Below are 20670 nucleotides of genomic sequence, written 5' to 3'. Positions count from 1 at the left end.
TTTTAAAAAAATTAAAAAAATAATTTTTGATATATTTAAAAAAAATAAAAATGAACTACTAATATGAAAGTGTGTACGTATATTTGAGGGCCACCAACGTTATAACTACCTACACCTTCTCCTCGTTAAACGTTAATCCCCAAAATCCCTTTTCAAGCAAAATAATCGTAAAATAGACAAGTCTTTACACCCAACCACCTAACCTCATAAAAGAAAGTTAATATCAAAGGATTTATAGTTATAATGAGAGGCCACCAGCACCCACTCATTTCGAAGGAAATCATTTTCTGTCATAAACAACCAAACAATGCGCTTGGCCTTTTTTATTTATTTATTTTCTATACATTGGATGGTATGATATATATGGTGGGTCAAAGGAAGGTTTGAATGAAAAGACTAGTACTATCCCATCGATCTAGTGCCTCTTTAATTCTAACATCCATTCTAGAATTTCTGACTAATACCTCTTTTTTTGACTTGGCTCATCTTGGTTTTAGAATTTTTGTTTTGCATTCGCACTTCTTATTTTTCTCTATAAGTATACTGTACGATAGTTGTATTGTACACATAACACAATTCAGAATAAGTCTACGTGTTAGATGATAGATTATGAATTATCTTAAAAGACTTGACACCATCATAATTAAAATATATATAAATATTTATACTATGTATTGCGATATAATACTCACACCTTAAAAAATACAAATAATTTTACGAAAGAACAGTATATGTATCGTACCAATATCGGATATCAATACTCTTCAGATACGTATCTGACACTTCAAATACGCGTTCATAAATACAAAATAATTTTATTATTTCGGACAATTCGCCGACAGTTTCTGGATACTTCGCCAACACTTCTCGGACATTTCTAACACAAGTTTACCTAGTAATCTTGAAAATAATATGAATACTATCATGACAAAGTAGTGAAATAATAGTCTAATTCATTTCAGAACAACTCTTAATATAGAAATTATAAATGAATTAAAATTTTATAATACTATTACTTAATAGATGTATAATAATAATAAAAAATTATATTATCATGTAGTCGTGTCCATACCATACTTGTGTCCAACTTTTTAAAATTTTGACGAATCAATATATTTGTGTCATATCGTGTTTGTGTCTGTGTCCGTGCTACATAGCTTACAACAAAATAATGGAATATTTTTATATATATATATATATATATATTGACTTGAGTTCCACACTAATGCATTAGTTTTGTTATTGGTACTTTTATTTTAAACTAATAATAATAATATTTAGGTATCAGTTTGATATTTAAAACCATTGGTGAATTAATAGGTGACTAACTTGTGCTAACTACATGATGGTTGGCTAACTAAAAAGTCAAAGATGCCATCATTGCAGAAAAGGGAAAATTTATGGATGGAATTACTCATATTGGTGGAAGAAGACTCCTTTGAACTTTCCATCTCATAAAGGTCCATAATTATTAAATTGTTCTATAATTCAAATAGTTAGAATAAAAAAATGAAAATTACATAAAATTTCAAGTTTAAAGATTGAATTATAATATTCATGCTTAGTATTATAGATTTGACTTGTCATCTTTATATCTAAGATGAAAGTATGACAAGAGAGAGATAGATGGCATAATAATAATAATAATAATAATAATAATAATAATATATTTAATTGACACTCCCACATCTTTCAAAAAATTATTTGCATCTAGTAAGGATTGATAGACAGCTGTGACATATATCTTAAATGGGAAAATGGATAATTTGTAGTATATATTTATCTATGCAATGATGTGAATAAAGATGTAAGAAAAAGTAATTCAATAACAATATTGATTCAAAATAATACACAAAATGTCATAAGAAGTCAAGTTAAAATACTCAATCTCTGAAGTCAATCCAAATAGGGATTGAAATCCAACCATCAAGCAAATGTAAAGCAATTTAGTTAAACCAATAATCAAATCAAATAAAAAAAATAAAAATCTTCTTATTATATCTTGTATTAAAATTAGAGCCTTAAATATTTTAGAAAATTATAATTCAAATTCCAAACAACAAATGCCATTCATTTAGAAGGCTTATAGTCCATGATCTTTCTATCTAACCACCTAACCTCAAGAAACAAAGTTGCCATCACAGAACATAATATATAATGAAAGCTCAGCTGTACCCAATTAATTCAAATTATATAATCAACTTCTGCCATGAAGAAAATAGAGGTCCTTCGCCACGCAGAAAGATTAAAGTAGGTTTGGTGTTTTTTTGTTTTTGTTTTCATAGGTGGGTAAAAGGAATATTAGAATGGAGTTAGTAACACCAAGCAAACCCCAACATCCATCAGGGAATCTAAAGTGTCTTCTTCAAAAGTGTTCATTTTATATCCGTTTCAATCAGAAAATCCTTGCAATTCACTCTGAATTCAGAATCGATCAATTTATATGATTGAAATAGAAACATAAATTGACCCAAAATCTTCCATCTATACCTCATTTAAGGAAAATAATCAACGAATTTTCGTTTTAGATTGTCTTGTCATGATTTAATTATTATCTTAAAGGCAATATCAGACTCATGATCCATACCCAAAAAAAACAAAACAAAAAACGAGAGTCATAAATATATATATTTTTACCACTTCAAAATCATTAAAAAAAAAAATTCAACCATTTATAAATATAAAAATGACATAAAATTTGTTCCTTGGTGTTTTTGTAATCTATGCTGTAGAAAGTTTGCCAATCAGACAAAGTTTAAATATATACCACCTTAGTTCACCGCTTTGTGTCATGACAGTCCAAATTGATTAGTAATTGTATTTGTTCACATGCAATGTACTATAGTTTTTAGAATTTGTAACCCATTAACTTACATATTATATAACGTATGAATGATTGTTGAAAATAAACACTCTCTTCATCCGAAGTAGGAAGAAAGCTGTAGAACTTTTTCTTTTCCACTTCCGCCCAGATTTTCTGGTAAACAAACAAGAGCATGAGAGTCTGAGGCACGAAGATTATTAGTGTTGTCCAAGAAGAGGGAAAAAAATGAATAGGAAAAAAAACCCTTCCCTTTTCCTTTTATTACAACTTTGTAGTACAGCAAAGGTCAATTGTTCCATCAATTTACATGAACAGCTTCTAACTTAATTTTGTTCTCTCTTGTCATCTTCAACGCTTGACATTTCTATCCAATTAGGAAAAAACTGATGCAAAAGAGGAAACGCTGCGACAAGATGTCTAAACTATTTACAGACACAAAGATTAAGTAAAACTAGTTGTTTCACTCCTCTCAGTTTCACCCCAACCCTTTCTCTTCTCATCAAGGTGTGATGAGATAATCAGGAACCTTCATCTGAATATATAGTATGAAGGCATATGCAATTGCCTTTCCTACCCTCTCCAATTTTAAGTTGGGTTGGATTTTGTTAGGGGAAACAGAATTTCCTATGATAACTTCAGTTCTGTCAATCATGATGATCTTCGCCAGTGTTTCTTCCCTTTCTTCTGATGCAGCTTGAAGGGGCTCCAGCTCTTTCTGCGTCTTGAGGTTTCACAGAAGAGACCAGAGGCAAGAGCTTGCTGGAGCCACAGCTCAAAATCTTCATCTTCATCCAGCATCTCGGCATCCAAATCCCATGGATATCTGCTTGAGTTGGATCTCTGAGTCGTCTTCCCCAACCCAACCATGTTTACATGAAAGCTGGGCCGATGGGTATTAGGCCTACAAGTCATTCCCTGCATGGAAAATTTTTGATTTCTACAATATGTGGGATGAAATGGAAGTATAACAATGGCAAAAGAAGAAATCAGCTTTTAATTGTGTTGTAGTGAACGCCCTCACTCACCAACTTTTGGGTTACTAGATGGTCGCTCAATCTTACTTTTGGAGCTTATTGGTTTACAAATGACACTCCTTGCCTATTTGTAGGCATTCTCCCCATCTTTTATAGGGAGTTACTCTGCACAAATATCTACAACACTACAAAACTCCAATCATTCTAAAACCTTTTAAACACTCTACACGTATCCAAAAGCCCTCAAACACTCTAGAATCTTCTCTCTCCCTACAATAGTTCACCATCTCCACAAAACTCTTCATATATGCCATTCAAAGCCACATGTGGAGTCCTGCTCAGAGCTCGCGTGGTGCCTACATATCACTTTTTACACCCAGGGTCCCAATGGTCCCAGTATCCGAGCACTTTGGTTCATAACTGAATCGCATACAAGAACATAAATAGAAACTGCTTAAGACCCAAAAAATAATAAAAGTCCTTTCTTGGATGCTATCCTCCGTTTTTTCTTTTTTTCTTTTTTATTCTATTACAAATCCTCACAACTGAAAATAGATTCATTTGCTATCCTATTCAACATAAAATTAGAACAGTTACATGCTATAATAACATATATACCACTGACCTGACAAATTGCCCATTCTGACACATCAAAGATCTTGCTCTCAGCACAAACAAAAGCACGTGGTATTTCAACCTAACGACAAGAAAACCACTTAGCAAAATAAATACTGTGTGCAAATAGCAGCAGCACATCAAAGGACAAAAAAGGAATAGAACATTATTAGAAAAGATGCAATGTGACAAGCAGAATTTTCACTGTGCCACCAGAGTTGGAGCAAAAGGATCAAGTTGAATTTCCACCATAGGCATAAAAAAGTAAATAATGAGTAAAATGCACTTATCACAGCCCATCAAACAGAAAAGGAGTGGACACAGCATGAATGCACTAGTAAATAATAATAATAAACTTGAATTGGCATAAAGTAAAATATTTTATAGTTGTACCGGAGATAAAAACCAAAAGAACATGAATGAGGGAGAACAACCACGATGGATGAGAAAGAATGAAAGCTAGTAATCTTTTGAACCCTGGGAAGAAGCGCTAATATCTGAACAAGAAGATGTAGTCTATGTTACCTGGACTCAGGTACGTGTGTCGAGTGCGGGTATGCATCCAAGTGTTAGATATATTAAGCTTGCTAAATATTCATGTTATCTAATATTTTAATTTTAATTTATAGAATAAAATAATTTTATAGTGTTTATATAGGCATTTCACTCATTTTGAAGCGATAATATAATGAAATTCAATTAACTGGATATGCTTTATAGGTGCATGTCCAACCAAAAGTGTCGGAGACATATCTCATACCCACGTCCGAGTATGGTGTTTGTCCGACACGGTTACTTCAACTACATGGTATGTAGTTAGCATCGCATACAAGTTATAATTGAACCAAGCCTTGTCCAAACAATTTGCACTTGACTACATCAATCCATTTTGCTGTTCTACTTTATCAAAGGCCATAAGTTGAGTACAACAACATGCTATAAAAACTAACTTAACATCTCATCCCATATTTAATCATTCTCCTTCCTCTATTACCTGCAATGCAAACCATGTCACTCTTTTTTACTGGTGCAGGTCTTCACTTCACTAGGCCATTACTTACCTGGTAATCTCTTTTTCTTTTATCTTCATTAGGCTAATTCAACCATTTCACAAATATAACTATTTGTAACTTCATCTTTTCTCATCTTTTCACATGACCACATTTTAATCATGTTCATTTAAACATGTTCTTTTCTAAACACCCAACAATTTGTCCTGCAAAGCATGACTTTTCTACCTACCATCTTATAGAATTTACCCTTATGATTTTAATGGTACAAATTAATTGCATTAAATGTTAGAAGCACTCATCCATTATCCTACCTTCTCTAATTCAATGAGCAACGTCATCTCTAAGAGAATAATTGAGCCTGAGTAACAAAATTCTTCACTTTTTGGCATCTCTTGATTCTTAATCCTCACAATTCCCCTACTCGGATTTCTTCTTTTATCTTCATTAGTTTTTCGTTCAACCATTACAAGAATGTTACCAAATCTAAATTGTTACTCATCAATTGTCATGCAACATAACCTTAGAGGGTGGATCCTAAATAATGCTAGGTGAGAACCTAGATTCTTCCACTTCTTTTTCTTTACCATTCATGGATTATTATTCACAACCCATGAATAATTTACATTTCATTCTTGAAATCTGTACGAAACAGTGATGAAACCAGAAAATTATCTGTTTGAGATGGAGGAGACCTTGAATAACAAAAAGATATAAAAAAGATTCATATAACCATAATAGGGGGCTATATTAAAAATTCAGCGAGGGCATTACTAGAATTTTAGAAAAATTCTAAGTGTTCAATATATATATATATATAATACATAAATAAATCCAATGGGGGTGGACGCCCTCATTTGCAAGGGCGGAGGTAGCGAAAATCGAAAAAGTAACACAAAGAATGATAGAGTAAAACAATATCAACAACATATAAATAACCGTAATATACCCACGAGTGTGTTTGTGTGTGAAATTTAGAGAAGAAAATTCATATAAAGTAAATATGTGATTAATTATCATTAAGGCAAAAGTGTAAAAAATCCCCCCTAAGGTTTCACCAAGTGAGCACAATACCCCCCATGGTATAAATGTGAGCAACTCAGTCCCTATAGTTTCAAAAGTGAGCAACTTGCCCCATTGGATTTCCCTTCTGACCACTTTCCGTTTGATGTCATTGTGTATTTATCAAACTACCCCTTATAATTAATTTTTTTTTTTTTAAAGTAAATAATATAAAAGACTATATCTTAAATGCCCTCTATAATAACCTAAGGCATTACATGATCCTAAATTGACTCAAGTGTTGTAACTCCTCATGTGGGCCTCCGCCTAGATTATGTGAACTCTAGCCGAATGGGTTTCCTACTCAATTCAAAACTGCCTAGAATAGAGAGAACATGCAAATGAAAAAAAAAAGAAAAGGTTCAGGACGTGTAAGTTGCATGAGTTTGTATCAATGGGTATCGGATATATCTTGTGAGTGTAACCATTTATATATGCAAGCGTTTAGTTAGTTTTGCTAAGTTAATTAATATATAATTATTAAAGTTTTGCTTGTGAGTTGGTACTGGATGTATGCTTGTATTGTGATTATCAATCATGTTATTTGGATATGTTTAATAATATAATAAAAGTTATTAAAATTTAAGCAATTATTGATAGCTGGAGTGATAATTGTTGAACATATTTATAATAGTGTGACGACCCATGCATCTAAAATTTAAAATGTTATTATTATTATTATTATTATTATTAGTGATAAAGTAACACTTGTATCACCTGTCATTTTGGTTCATGTCCATCTGGTGCTAGATTTAGGTTGAACATGGTAAATTGGAACGATCCTTTCAGTGCCAGCTTCAGGTTGGATCATCCTGATTATACATATAATGACACACACACACACACATATTTAAATGTTTAAATGAACTGACCTTGGAGGAAGAGCATAGAGAGCAGATGCAAATGGAAAGAAGAGAGCAAAAATGGGTTTGCCTGGAACAAAGGAATGCAAAAGCCTTTTTATAGGAAGATGGGGTATAACAGTCATATTGGAGGGTACTTTCGGGATTAATAAAAAAGTATCAATAATGTGTATCACAAAAGGACTGAAAGTGGCAGAGGTGAAATGTAAGGGGGCAAGTTGCTCACTTTTGAAACTACAAGGACTGAGTTGCTCACTTTTATACCACGGGGTGTTGTGCTCACTTGGTGAAACATCAGGGTGTTTTTTTTTTTTTTTTTTTTTTTTTTTTTTTTTTTTTTTTGCACTATTGCCTATCATTAACAATGTCTATGAAAAAAAAATCAGAACAGGGATGGACAAACTTCGTTAAGGAGACGTCTATCATAAATATGTGATTTACTATTCATTAAAAAAAATCTTTATAAGAAGTAAGAAAGTATATGGGCACACAAATTAACTAATTATTAAAAATTGTATATAAAGTAATTAGTATATATCATATTCATTAAAAAGTGTGTAAAAAATTAAACAATGTTATTGACATTATAGTAGCATAGACTCCACCAAAACTTCAAAATAATTACCATCCTTAATTTCAAACAACCATAGAATCCTGGCAGCCTGTTTATTTTCAAAACCAAGCCAATTCCAACTCCTTTCCATCCACAAGTTCTGCATATTCTTTTTTTTTTTTTTTTTTTTTTTTTGTGATAAGTTTGCATATTCTATTTTATTTTTTAAACTCTAAACTAACAAGCTTTTCTTGACCATAGTATAACATATATGAATTTAGGGCTATTTTAAGTTTTCTAGTGGTGTCCTACATTAGTTTTGTATCAAAAGCATACATAAGTTTCAATTCTACGCAACAGTATTCCAAATTTCATAAAGCTCTCCTACAAAACTTTGGTATCAGAGCTGAAGATTCTCTTTTCATCCCCATCAATCATTTGAATAGCGAGGAAGACTCAACTGAATTCTAAGAGTGGAGCTTTATCTCAAATTTATAAGAGTACATGAAGATATTGGATCGGATAATGACTATAATATGTTAAAGTATAATATGTTAAAGCATCTATAGCCACAATGACTTCACTAAAGACTACTTTGTAGACTACTGCAACTGCTCTTTGGAAGAAGAATTCCATTATTGAATCAAGAGCCTGTTAAAAACTCCAATAAAGCCAATGCAAAGGATGAGAGCTTAGGATTTTAATTCTAAACAAGGGTGTTTTTTATTTGCAAGCTATTTCTGGATAGAGTAAACAGTGTTTGGAATTTCACATGGAACTTGCTTTTGACATATAATTGAGCTTTTTGGTTGAGTGAAGTCCTACTTTGAACAAGTTTTATGTTAATATGGTACTGACTCATTAATTTGTTATTATGCTTTAAGAATCAAGTAATCGTTGGATATAGACTTGGATCAAGTTATGGTATCTTGATCATTCCAATATTCCATGTGGTAGCAGGACAAGATAGTCTTAGTAGTCAAAAGGTTTCTAACAACGTATAGATATCCATCTAACATGTATTTTGATTTGATGCAAGCCAGTAATAGAAAATTAATGTTTTCTACTGCCCTTCTACGTTAATTTGGCTATCAACTTTTCAAGTTTCCAAAACCAAAGACAATTTCAATTGTAAATAAGTAAAAAAACTTATAAATTCAAGTATTCCTGGGAAGAAATAAACCTTTTGAGGCCGATCAAAGACAAGTGAGCCTTTATATTCAACCCATCCATCCCCATCACTAGCTTGATGATACTGACGGCAATCCTGAATTAAACACAAGTTTTATAATTGTATAACAATAAGATTCAGACATTATGCTAGTACCAACAAGATAGAGAGAGAGAGGGAGAGAAAGAGAGAACATCTAACAAATAAATTCAAAAGAAGCCCAACCTGACACCATCTTGCCTTCATCTTAGTCCTATTGGTGCAAACCCAAATATGTGAATTGCCACATTTCGTGCACTGTATACGCCTCGACTCTTCAGACAAATAATCAGGACTATCCTGCTTATAATACAGATATAGAATAGAACAATATTTCCATAATTTCATGAATCAGCAAGAGAAATTAAAGTTCTTCAGATATTTAGTCCATTTCAAATTCCTGGGGGGAAAAGAAGAAGAAATACATTTTTTTTTTGTTCATGAAGTCAATCAAATAAATATTTGTTTAATGGAGATGCTATCAGAGCTATTTTATGATACTAAAGTGAAGATTTCTATGAAAAAAAAACATCTCACCATTCATATGTTGCTTCAAATATACAAGTTTCTCAATAAAACCCAAAACCTGAATACCCCTAGTTCATTCATTAATTGACACTGCTGTTTTGCTTCAAACTCATACTTCTAATAGATACTTGGAACTAAAAAAGTCTAGTAGAAAAGAACAACAAACAGAGTTCCAAAAAAATAAAAAAAGGAAAAAAAGAAAGGAAGAATATGGTTTAATAAGTTTTAGTTGTCAATGTTATCTTTTAAGTTCAAAATCAACAGAGCTTATATTTGAAGAGAAAATATCGTGATTCTCTAATAATTTTGAGTTTTATTACCAATAAATATAATTTTATGATTTCAAAAACCCGAATTCAGATTGAATGTAAAACCTGCAACTAAGCCTACAAGCCAAACCACATAAATACCTGACATGAAGTATTATTCGACTTCTGAGAGACACTTCTAACTTCTTCCTTTCTCAGTTGCTCATCATAATCTCTCTTCTTTGTAGAATCAGAAAGAACCTGAAGGTTTATGCCATTATAATATGCAGAGAGTACCACAATCATAAGTTTCATTTCAGACATCCATAAAATACCAACAAAATATTTCAAAAGATAAGTAAGCCAACCCCATAAGAGGGATTGAACCAATTACAAGGAATGGATAAGTACCTCATATGCACATTGAAGTTTTTTAAATGAATCACTTGCTAGTGGGCTTCCCATATTTTTATCAGGGTGCACAAGCATGGCCTAACCGGGAAAAAAAGGAGGACAAAATTAATCATATACCACTAAATAAATAAAACAATGAAAGAGAAAGAAAACAGAGAAATCACAGAAATGAAAAAAAAAAAATTAATAAACAAGGAATACCGATAGATGAAATTTTAAATTCCAACCACCTGCAATCTATACAATCACTTCATTGATAAACTGTGATTCTAAAGCAAAATCAGAACCCATTTGATTCTACGATACGCAACTTTAGTGCCCCCAGAATTTTGTGAAGTAAGGAACGAAGCTTAAGCTAGAGGAATCAAATTTAGAATGGATTTAGAACTTTCTACACTGGTTAAGAGTCGCCACCTATCATTGATTGAAATGAAAAATAGTGACAGAATTTTTGGAAACCTTTTTTAAGAATATACTTGAGGCAAGCTGCTATAAGAAAACAAAAAATGTTTTTTCCCTGTCTTTCAGGAATCACAAGCTTTTTAAAGAATTAAAACTAAAATTGATATTGAGAACAATACGTTTCTAAGGACCTCTGTGATAGCCATTTCAATTTTAGTTATAATTCCCGAGTATTTTAAAAATTGAATACAACTAAAAATGTTGACAACACTACCATTTAGGGGCCGCTTTCACTTTTTGATGGACCCTAACTATTAAAAAGTTCACCATTCTATGATAGGCTTTTATTTTTTTTAGAAAATTATTTCAAAAACTATTTAGAAAGCACTCCAGAACAGTTTTCTTACCACCAATTTCTCTGAACCCAGAAATAGGAGGCTCCTAAGTCCTACTTGGTATATCCAACAATCAAAATGTACACTACGAACATCCAACAGGTTGTTTGTCCTTCACCAAATATGCCACAAGGAAGTCATCAAGGCAAATGGGAACAGTATTTCAAATTAGAGAAAAATGAATTCCTATAATCTCATCCTGCACACTTCCTGTAAAAATGAACAATAAGGAAACATCATATGCATGCAAACAACTCAAATTAGCGTACCTTTTTCCGGTATTCCTTCTTCAACAAAGTAGCATCAATTTTCTTATGCCGAGGAAATCCCAGCGCTTCATAGTGATCCATACAACTTAAAATCCGTTTCATCTCATTGATTGAATTTGCATCTTCTTTGACTACTGGCTTAGCCGAAGATTCTTTTTGGTTTTTGACAAAAGATGAAGTAGAAGCTGTTTTGCTAGATGATTTGCATGAGTGCAATTTTTCAGCTTCATCAGTCGGAAGAGTATATTCATACTCCCCAGAAAGGTCATCTTCTGTGAATGAGTCTGACTCTTTGTGCTCTTCAGAGCGTGTGCTTTCATTCAAATTATCACACCATTGAAGCAAATAGTTGAGAACATCATTAGATAAGAATGCAAGATTTATCGAGAGAAAAACTCCATGCCACCCAACTCGAACTTTGACACAATAGATAGCATATGCTGTTGCCATGAAGACCACCAATCGAGCATGATTTAAGGAAAACAAATAGCCTGCATTGTCAAAAAAAAAGAAGATATTTCAGCAACGAGAGTTGCAGCAGGCTTGGGGAAAGATTAAGGACCACCAAACATGTACAAGTTCTACAGTGTTTATGGCAAATATGTGAAGATTAAGAATAATGATAACAGCAATAATAGAAAATTAATAATAATAACAATAACAATAATAATGATGATGGTGATGATAAATACTTGAACAAATTGGATTTTGTTTTCCAAGAGCCTCACACAAGCATAAAGGAACTTCCAGAACTAAAACTATACAACAATAAACTTACGGATTTTAATTCAATTAATTGCCTACAAAATGCATAAGAATTTGTTTATATGGAGCCTAAATGAATTTATTCTCATGAAGGCATCTCCAGACTAATGCCACAATCGGATAGAAGTTTTAAATTTTCCATCAAAGGCAGCCTAAAACTTAGAGCCGTGCACCCAACAGTGCTTCGTAAATTAAGTAGATCTATTTTCCTATGTTTAAGGATTATTCAATTTCTTGGCTTATCGGCTATTTAAATGATTACACTTCTATTTCTCTCCCCTCTACTTGTGTTCAAGAATTATCCCCGTTACACCACCTATCTGATAATTCAAATTCTGTTTGAGGTTTGGTCTGTTTATTCTGCCTTTACAGAATATCTAACATACTCTCCTTTCAGCCGTTGCAATCCTGAAACTTTTTTGACCTTACAAATATTTGCTTCAAAGCAACCAAAAGATTACTTTTACATAAGAAAATCCAGTAAAAATGTGTTTTTGATCATTTAATGGATTTTGCATAATATTTTAAGGTGTTTTAACATCAATAATGGCCTATAAATGAAATTTTAAGCCTTCACCAACACTGAAGCTTACTATTTTGCAATTGTCATTTATTTTTGGGCTATAGATGCATTTGAATTATATCGTTAATAAGTCATGTAAAGGGTACAATGTCAAGGCCTTTGAGTTTTGTTGATGATGTTGGTTATTCTTGATGCAGATTGGATGGGTGATCAGATGTCTAAAGATAAGTTTCTGAGTATTGCACATTTATATCTATAACTTGGTTACATGGAAGAGCAAAAAGTAGGCGACAAAGTTAAATAGAGATCTATAGCTCACACAGCTTGTGAGAAGATTTGGGTTGTTAAATAACTTTTGCATGAGATGGGTCACTATTGATACACTGATGATGTTTTGAGATGATCAAGTCACTACATATATTGCTTGTGATCTAATACTCCATGAGAGAACCAAAGATATAGAGGTAGTATTGTCATCTTATTCAAGATTTAGTGATAAGAAAGAAGAATGTTATAGCCATTATTAAGTCCAAATATCAGTTAATTAATTTGTTTTCTTAAGCTGTAGGAAAACGCTTTTTTTGGGTTATGTCCTGTTATTTTAGTTTTTTTGTTGGCAAATTTCAGTTATAAAACCAAAAAAATCAAGTTGTCATTTTTTTATTTTAGACCTTAAGTCCTGTTCAAACATTTCAAGTTCAAGTTGTGTTCAAGAATTGAAGTCAAGCCTCAACAAAATGACCACACACTTGGGAACAAGTAATTGAGTGATTGTGAGGACACAAACATGTTCAAAAAACTTGGCCTTACATAAAATTAGTTTTGAGTTCCACTTCTTGCTCTGAAAATTTAGAAATACTTAATCGAAAGCTGGTTTGGTTGGTCCAACCAAGAAAGGCATGGGTGTCTTGGGACATTGCTTGGGCCGAATTAAGTAGACTAGCTACCTACGAAGATCAGTCAATGGACTCTTTATATATATATATATATATATGAAGATTAGCTACCTACGAAGATCAGTCAATGGACTCTTTTTATATATATATATATACATGAAGATTAGCTACCTACGAAGATCAGTCAATGGACTCTTTATATATATATATATATATATTTCATCATCCTATCAAAGACATCCATATCTGCCCTTCTTTTTGAAGCAACTTTCGCAAAATTAAGACAATTGATTTGTTTTCGAAGATTATAGTTTATGACAGTAAGCATATGCATTAGTTGATGTGTAAATACAGTGTAATATGCATCAGTTGATGATGTATAAAGTGGTCGAGCCACATAATAACAAGACACAACTTTTTTTGTTTTTTTTTTATTTTTTATTTTTATAACTTTTAAAATTTGCAAACATGCCCTCACTTCAAAATATATACTACCTCTGTCCCACATATTAGTAATCCACTATTCCATTTTTAGATGTTCCAAATTAGTTGTCCTCTTAGAAAAGTCAAAGCAAATAAATGTCATCTTTCCATTATTGCCCTTTATATTTTCAAAAAAATTCAAACTTGGTAATATATATATATATATATAAACTAAAAAAGGACAAATTGGTAATTTTAAAAGGGGACAATGCATTAATTGCATGTCCCCTTAAAAACTCTAAAAACAAAATATGGACATCTAGTATGGGACGGATGGAGTGTATATATATATATATATATGTATAAAAGAAACGAGTCTTAACCACTTCAGCCTTTTCTTTTTATCAGTTTCTCTCTTTCACAAACTCTCTTTGTCTATCATTTTCCCACAACCAACATCTAATTCATCTCCTCCACTTTAGCCATTAGCATCTCTCTTTTGAACTCTCACTCAATCTTTTTCCAAGGCGGAAATGCAAAGAAAATTTATAGAAGTCTTCTAAGCCAATACTTAAAAAAAAACCCTAATACCCTCTTTTCACCCAATCTTACTCTTTCTGCAGAGTAGAAATTTCATTTTAGAAAACAAAATAAAGGGGTATATTTGTAGGGATCAATTAGTGCTAGCCACGTGGTACGTTGAAAAGTCAAAAGTAAGCCCACTTGGCACCCAACCACAGCACACGTCGACAAACACGTGTCCCGTTGAAAAGACGGCAAAACAGATCAAAGGACCTTGTCAGGTCACCATAATCGCCAGAACTTGATTTCTAAAAGAAAACACAAGCATACACAGCTAGGTTACTAGACCTCGACAATATAATTCTCAAGTACATAAAAATCCCTAGAATATACTAGGTCACCAAATATCGACGATATAATTCTCTACATAAAAAACCCTAGCATACACGACTAGATCACTACTCAACAATGCAACTCTAGAGTATAAAGAAAATCCTAGTATATGTCTTGAAGATCTACTAACAAATGCCAAGTCATCAAGCCTCGAGGGCACGATGCCCGAGCACAAGAAGAAAACCCTAACACCGAAGTTGGGCCTATGAAGACACTCTAAAGTGATTGGTGAAACCCGATGCCTCGACAAAGACCCTTACAATCACATTTAATGCTCTGATGAGAGTCATTAATGTTTACAACTATTGCCGCTATCTAGGCACCGAATGCATTTAATGCTTGTATTAAGATCAACACGCCATGCCAAAACAGAGGCATGGCTTGATGGGAACTGTTATGTGTCTAAACCTATCATGACCTAAACATAGTAGGTCCCAGGTAAAGACTGGAACCTCTCGAGGACCAATGGGTAATGACCAATGGCATCATATTATAATTAGCACCATTAGAAGAAGCATTAAAGGCATAACAACTAAGCCTTACACTTACAGACAGAGGGAAAACCGGAATATCACTTTGGCTAGTCTACTCCTCCTCCTTCATCCAGAAACCTCTCTGGGTTCCCTCACATTTGTATTTTGGTATCTCTATTATTCTGTCTTATTTTATATTGTAACAGTTAAGAACCCATACAATATTCATAATTTCCTTCTCTTTAGTAGTAACATATATAGTAGAGGAACTGAACCCTATATAAGATTATGCTCCCTTTCTCAGTTCATTTCTTCCTACCATATAGGTACTTATGCACATATAGGTATCTCTGAACAATCTTCACAAAGGATAATGCGAACTCCTTTGGACACAGGAAGAAGGTATGCAAGAAAAAAAGTGAAAATAAAGGAACAAACAATAAATGATGTCTCTAAAATATCCATATTTAAGTTGAGAAAGAAACCTTGACATACCTCCAACGATAAATAATGTACCCGTTATCCAAAAGTTAGCATACATCCATAAAATTAAAATAGCAAACAGCCCTACAATAAAAACTCCAGGAGTGTAACCTAGGTACTGAACCGCAGCTCCAGCAGCTCCCTGAAATAACAGATGCAATTGTTAATGCCATAGTTCTTTTGTTGGTAAAAAAATGTATTTGGCAAGAAGAAATCCAATCTAAAAGGAGGAAAGTAAAACATTCCTATTAGCATACCAAAAAGTGAACTCTAACAAAAGAAAGGACAAAGATAAGTACCGAGTTGAAGAAATAGAGTAGCTAAACAGATAATGGCATTGACTGCAATGCTGGCCTTATTCATCCAAACCTTTAAATCCATTCTGGCTACTGATTTTAGTGAACTTAAAATTTATTTCTTCCATCTTTTCATTTACATAAATCTACACTGCTAACATCTATCAATTAGTAGGGAAAGAGATCCTGTGCAAATATTAGGAACCCAAAAGAGAATTTCTACATGTAACTATTAACTAGAAAGGGTTACCAATTTATGATTTTTTTTCTCCTGTGCAAATATTAGGAACCCAAAAGAGAATTTCTACGTGTAACTATTAACTAGAAAGGGTTACCAATTTATGATTTTTTTTCCAGGAAAAAAATAAAATAAAATAAAAAGGGGGAAAGTACAGAAAGGAAACGGAATCATTTCATACTGAAAGTTGGGAAAATAACTTGTTACATATTCAATTCCCAAAATTTTCCTTCCCCTAACAAAGTCCCATATTTTGGGGATGTCATTTTCAAGGATTTCCTTGAAAATTTCTGAAAGAATTTAGACAATACAAATTCATCACAAAACTGACCAATTTAAAAGCTAATGATTTATTACTCTAAGGACTAATTTTGATCAATACATGTTTAGTCCATGGACATCTACAGGTCCAAATAAATCTTGTGTTTCCTATCACCAATTCAATCACAAAACTAGGAAACCATAATAAGTGAGGAGTACAGCTATGCATCTAAACAAGTAAATTTGGAATTCAAACCAAGTAGATGTAATCACATTACAAGCACCTAATGCCCACAGGCAGTAATTATTAATTACATATTACTATATAATGATGGCTTTAGCCTTTGAGCATTACAATCATTGTTTTACACGGGATCTTATTCATCCGCTGTCATAATTGTTTTACACAGGATTTTATTTATTCCCCTTGCGCCCGCCCCCCCCCCCCCCCCCCAAAGTATATTTCTAGACAAAGAGGATCAAAGAAGCAAGAGATGCTTAGTCGTCATACATCACATCATTTGTAACACTTTGGTGGACTTTTATGACTTTATTTATAAGCATTTACATTTCGAAAAGAACAGCCATACAAATCCAATGATGGACCTGATGATAGGATTGATGCCAAATATTAGATCAAATCTAAATGGTTTCCTTTCGTTGCAGCATCAAACCCACCGTTGTGCTATATTGAACAAACAAGTCCATCTAACTGCTAGTAATGAAAAGGCAGATCATGAAATTTTAAGAAGAAAAAAAAAAATATATATATATATATATATATAGCAAAAAAATGAAGAAAGGAACCATATGCCCTCAACAGCAATCAAGCACAAAATATTTAAGAAGTAAGAATTATAATTTGGAGGCATACCATACTAAGAAGCACATAAAGTAGGCAAGACATTGAAGTCAAACTAAGAAAGCAACTCCACATTATAACAAGCAGAGCCGCTGAACCCAGCCGAACAAAAGACCGAGCTCCCCGAACAACACAGTCCCTCCAATAAATCAACAACATGTGCAGAAACCTCCCCACTCTTGCAAATCCATTGCAAACAATGGGCCAATGACGCTCCATAAAAATCCCAATTTTGTCCCTGAAACAGGTTGCCGCTGTCCGCACAACTGAGTAACAATGCCTCTTCGACTGTAACCATTTCCATCCTTGCTTGAATAACCCAATATCCTCCATCACTTAAAGCCTTAAGATTAAGATTTGCCTTGGACAATCTAGTTGAATTACAGCTGAATAACTGAATAAATTAGTTCAGTCTAAACCTGTATGGTGAAAACCTGTGCTTTCATCAACTTTTGACAGAACCCGCTATCGGAACCCATCAATTTGATTCAAGAACTGTGTATAACTCCAGAACTGCAATGTTAAGACCTCAACAGCACCCATGGTGAGAGCTTTTGATCTGCCAAAATTGGGAATAAGTCTCAGTGTCTCACTTAAGCAGAGAGATTAGAGAAGTTCCAAGTCAAAGGCTCTCAGAGCAACAAATATTCAGAAATAAGGAGAAGGAGATCCAGAATCCTCCATCTTAACTCTGTAAAAAAGTTGGCATTCGATGAATTGAACAGTTAGAGATCATGAAAAACACTAAATTGCTTCACATGTACGTTTTCCAGAAAAGTAACTCAAATAATTCCACTTTTTGACATCAACAATAACATTTACTTTTTCCAGTTTATCAATTTCGGTGGATATGATGTGGTCTGTTCACATGTTTCATCTCAAACACCATAGAAAGAAAAGCAAAGCAAATGGATGGTATACATACATGTAATATTATATATATATATATATATATATATATATAGGAATTAAAATCAGACCTGAGGGATTATACAATGGCGAATAAGAAGGAAGTGCCGACAAGTCTTGGCTTGGGTCTTCAAAACTGAGAAAGAAAAGAAAGTGTCTTTAATGGATTCCGTCAGAGAAGCTTGAGCAATCTTGAGTCTTGACCTTTTGTGTAGTGAAACCCTAGCTTTTACAGGGAATGCTCGTGAAAAAGAAAGAAAGGTTGAAAAGTTTCACAAAGCTAGAGAGAGAGAGAGAACAGTGACTATGAGAGAGAATATACAAATATATATATATATATATATATGAGAGAGAGAGGGGCATTTACTTGTGGATTAGGGTTAAGGTTGGGAAATAATGATGCGGTGGGACCCATTATTGTTCAATTAATTAAAGACTGGTGGTTCCACTAGGGGTCCCAATAGTTTGTACAGCTGGCGGGGGTTATTTGATTATACTCTCTGCAGTTACAATAGTACCAGTTAATTCTCCAACAAGGCAGCTAGCTACTCCAGCTACTCAACAAATGTCTAACCGGCCCTTTTTATTGGTCGTCAATCATGATATTTTGTCTTGTTCAAGAGAATGAATGGAGTCCAGACATAAATTCTCTTCCTCTACTTTTTCTTCCCTCACTTATTGTAAAAAAAAAAAAATCATTAAATTTATTTCATTTTATATGGCAACTTTTAAATTTATCTCTAATGCTAACTTTCTTTATATACATATTTATTTATTTGTTCATAGACTTAAACCCTCATTTTGTTTTTTGTTTTTTTTTTTTTTTAAGAGAAAGAGGTATATCATTAGGCTTTCATCCTGTATCCTAAATGCTACTAGTATTTAGTATTTCAAACATCAACAATTCATGAATTTCATTTTTTTTTTAATCCTAATGGTATACTTTATTGTCTTTTAGTAAAAAAAATCAGTGTACTATAAATATATTACTTATGAAATTGAAATATATGGTATCTTCGGTAAGAAAGAAAGATGGGTAGGAAAAAAATAAAAAGGAATTAACAAATTTTTTTTATTCGGTAGAAATGATATAAGGAAATAAATAATAATAGGAAGGATGGATCCTTCACAAATTTTCATTCATCCCAAATATAAGCAGAAGATAGGAGAAAAGACAAGTAAATCTATTATAGAAGTCTTAAATTACTACATCACCCTTTATAAATATTTAATAAATTTTATAAATAAAGTAGTGATGGTTTAATGGTAAAAACTACTTAAAAAATTATCTTTCTTTTTATTTTACAGGTCAAATTAAGTTTTTTCCATTCTATCACATCCAACCGAACAAAAATAGAGAAACACTTAATCTCTTCCCTAAGATGTTTTAGTCATCCCTTCATCTGTCTCTTCCATTAAATTGTATAAGAGTATAAGAGGACCGACATTAAATTTATTTCATTTTATATGGCAACTTTTGAATTTATCTCCATGTTAACTTTCTTTATATACATATTTATTTATTTGTGCATAGACTTAAACCCTCAATTTTTTTTATTTTAAGAGAAAGAGGTATATCATTAGGATTTCATCGTGCATTCTAAATGCTATTTAGTATTTCAAACTTCAACAATTCATGAATTTCATATTTTTTTTTATCGTAATGGTTTACTTTATTGTCTTTTAGTAAAAAAATAAAAGAAAAGTTCGGTGTACTATAAATATATTCCATCTGTCCCAAAAAAAAAAAAAATGCATATTTTTACTTTTTAAATTATCCAAAAATAATTGTTCACTTTTCTTTTTCAAACGATATATTTTACATCTTTCCATATATATTTTTTGAGTTTAAAATTTCAAACTTCAATATTCAAAACTTAAAAAGGCAAGTTAATAATTTTCAAGAGACAATACATAGCTCACATGACTCCTTAAAATTTATAATCTTCAAAAAGAACATTTTATTTGGGACAAAAGGAGTATTATTTATGAAATTGAAATATTAAGAGTTGTAGTTTAGTTTAAATGTTTACTTTAAATTAACAACGTAGATTGTGATGTAATCAGGAAATTGTATAAGAGGGGATGATTATGACTATCAAAAATATATAATAGATTATTATCAAAAATTGATTGAGATATTTTTCAAATTTTTAAATATATATATAAATAAAAAATTCAGTAAGCGCGGGCGGTTGTCTCTACTGATCTTAAGAAGTCCCTCCCCCTAAACATTCAAGTATGCCTAGACAAAGCACC

The 20670-nt window shown here is 32.4% G+C and overlaps 1 protein-coding gene across 3 annotated transcripts; it reads right to left on the bottom strand.

Moving 5' to 3' along the window:
* Positions 1-3052: 3052 nt before the first annotated feature.
* Positions 3053-18722, bottom strand: LOC132308282 (uncharacterized). Of its 3 annotated transcripts, none has more exons than XM_059806318.1 (10): positions 18483-18722; positions 17515-18193; positions 15858-15987; positions 11368-11858; positions 10299-10379; positions 10050-10148; positions 9298-9414; positions 9085-9168; positions 4424-4495; positions 3053-3739 (listed from the first exon to the last, which is right to left on the bottom strand). In XM_059806318.1, the coding sequence occupies exons 2-10, from the start codon at positions 17833-17835 to the stop codon at positions 3473-3475; spliced, it is 1662 nt and encodes a 553-aa protein (XP_059662301.1). In that variant the 5' UTR covers positions 17836-18193; positions 18483-18722; the 3' UTR covers positions 3053-3472. The 3 variants fall into 3 exon arrangements, with proteins under 3 accessions (XP_059662301.1, XP_059662303.1, XP_059662302.1); XM_059806320.1 differs by having other exon boundaries at positions 9298-9411; XM_059806319.1 differs by having other exon boundaries at positions 17515-18061.
* Positions 18723-20670: the final 1948 nt, after the last annotated feature.

This window comes from Cornus florida, unplaced genomic scaffold, assembly GCF_030987335.1.
Source record: "Cornus florida cultivar Cherokee Brave unplaced genomic scaffold, ASM3098733v1 CherokeeBrave_3.0.0_Hap2_Chr05, whole genome shotgun sequence".
Lineage (NCBI taxonomy): Eukaryota > Viridiplantae > Streptophyta > Magnoliopsida > Cornales > Cornaceae > Cornus > Cornus florida.
Note: the sequence above shows the minus strand (reverse complement) of the source record. Positions and strands in the feature narration are given on the sequence as shown.

What these genes read in the sequence shown, in the direction of transcription:
- LOC132308282 (XM_059806318.1), bottom strand. Translation starts at nt 17,835, where the DNA reads ATGGAGGATATTGGGTTATTCAAGCAAGGATGGAAATGGTTACAGTCG. An exon ending in TGAAGGCAAGATGGTGTCAG is followed by an intron (nt 9,169 to 9,297) that starts GTTGGGCTTCTT and finishes TGTTTAATTCAG; the next exon opens with GATTGCCGTCAGTATCATCA. An exon ending in CAGAATGGGCAATTTGTCAG is followed by an intron (nt 3,740 to 4,423) that starts GTCAGTGGTATA and finishes TTTTCCATGCAG; the next exon opens with GGAATGACTTGTAGGCCTAA.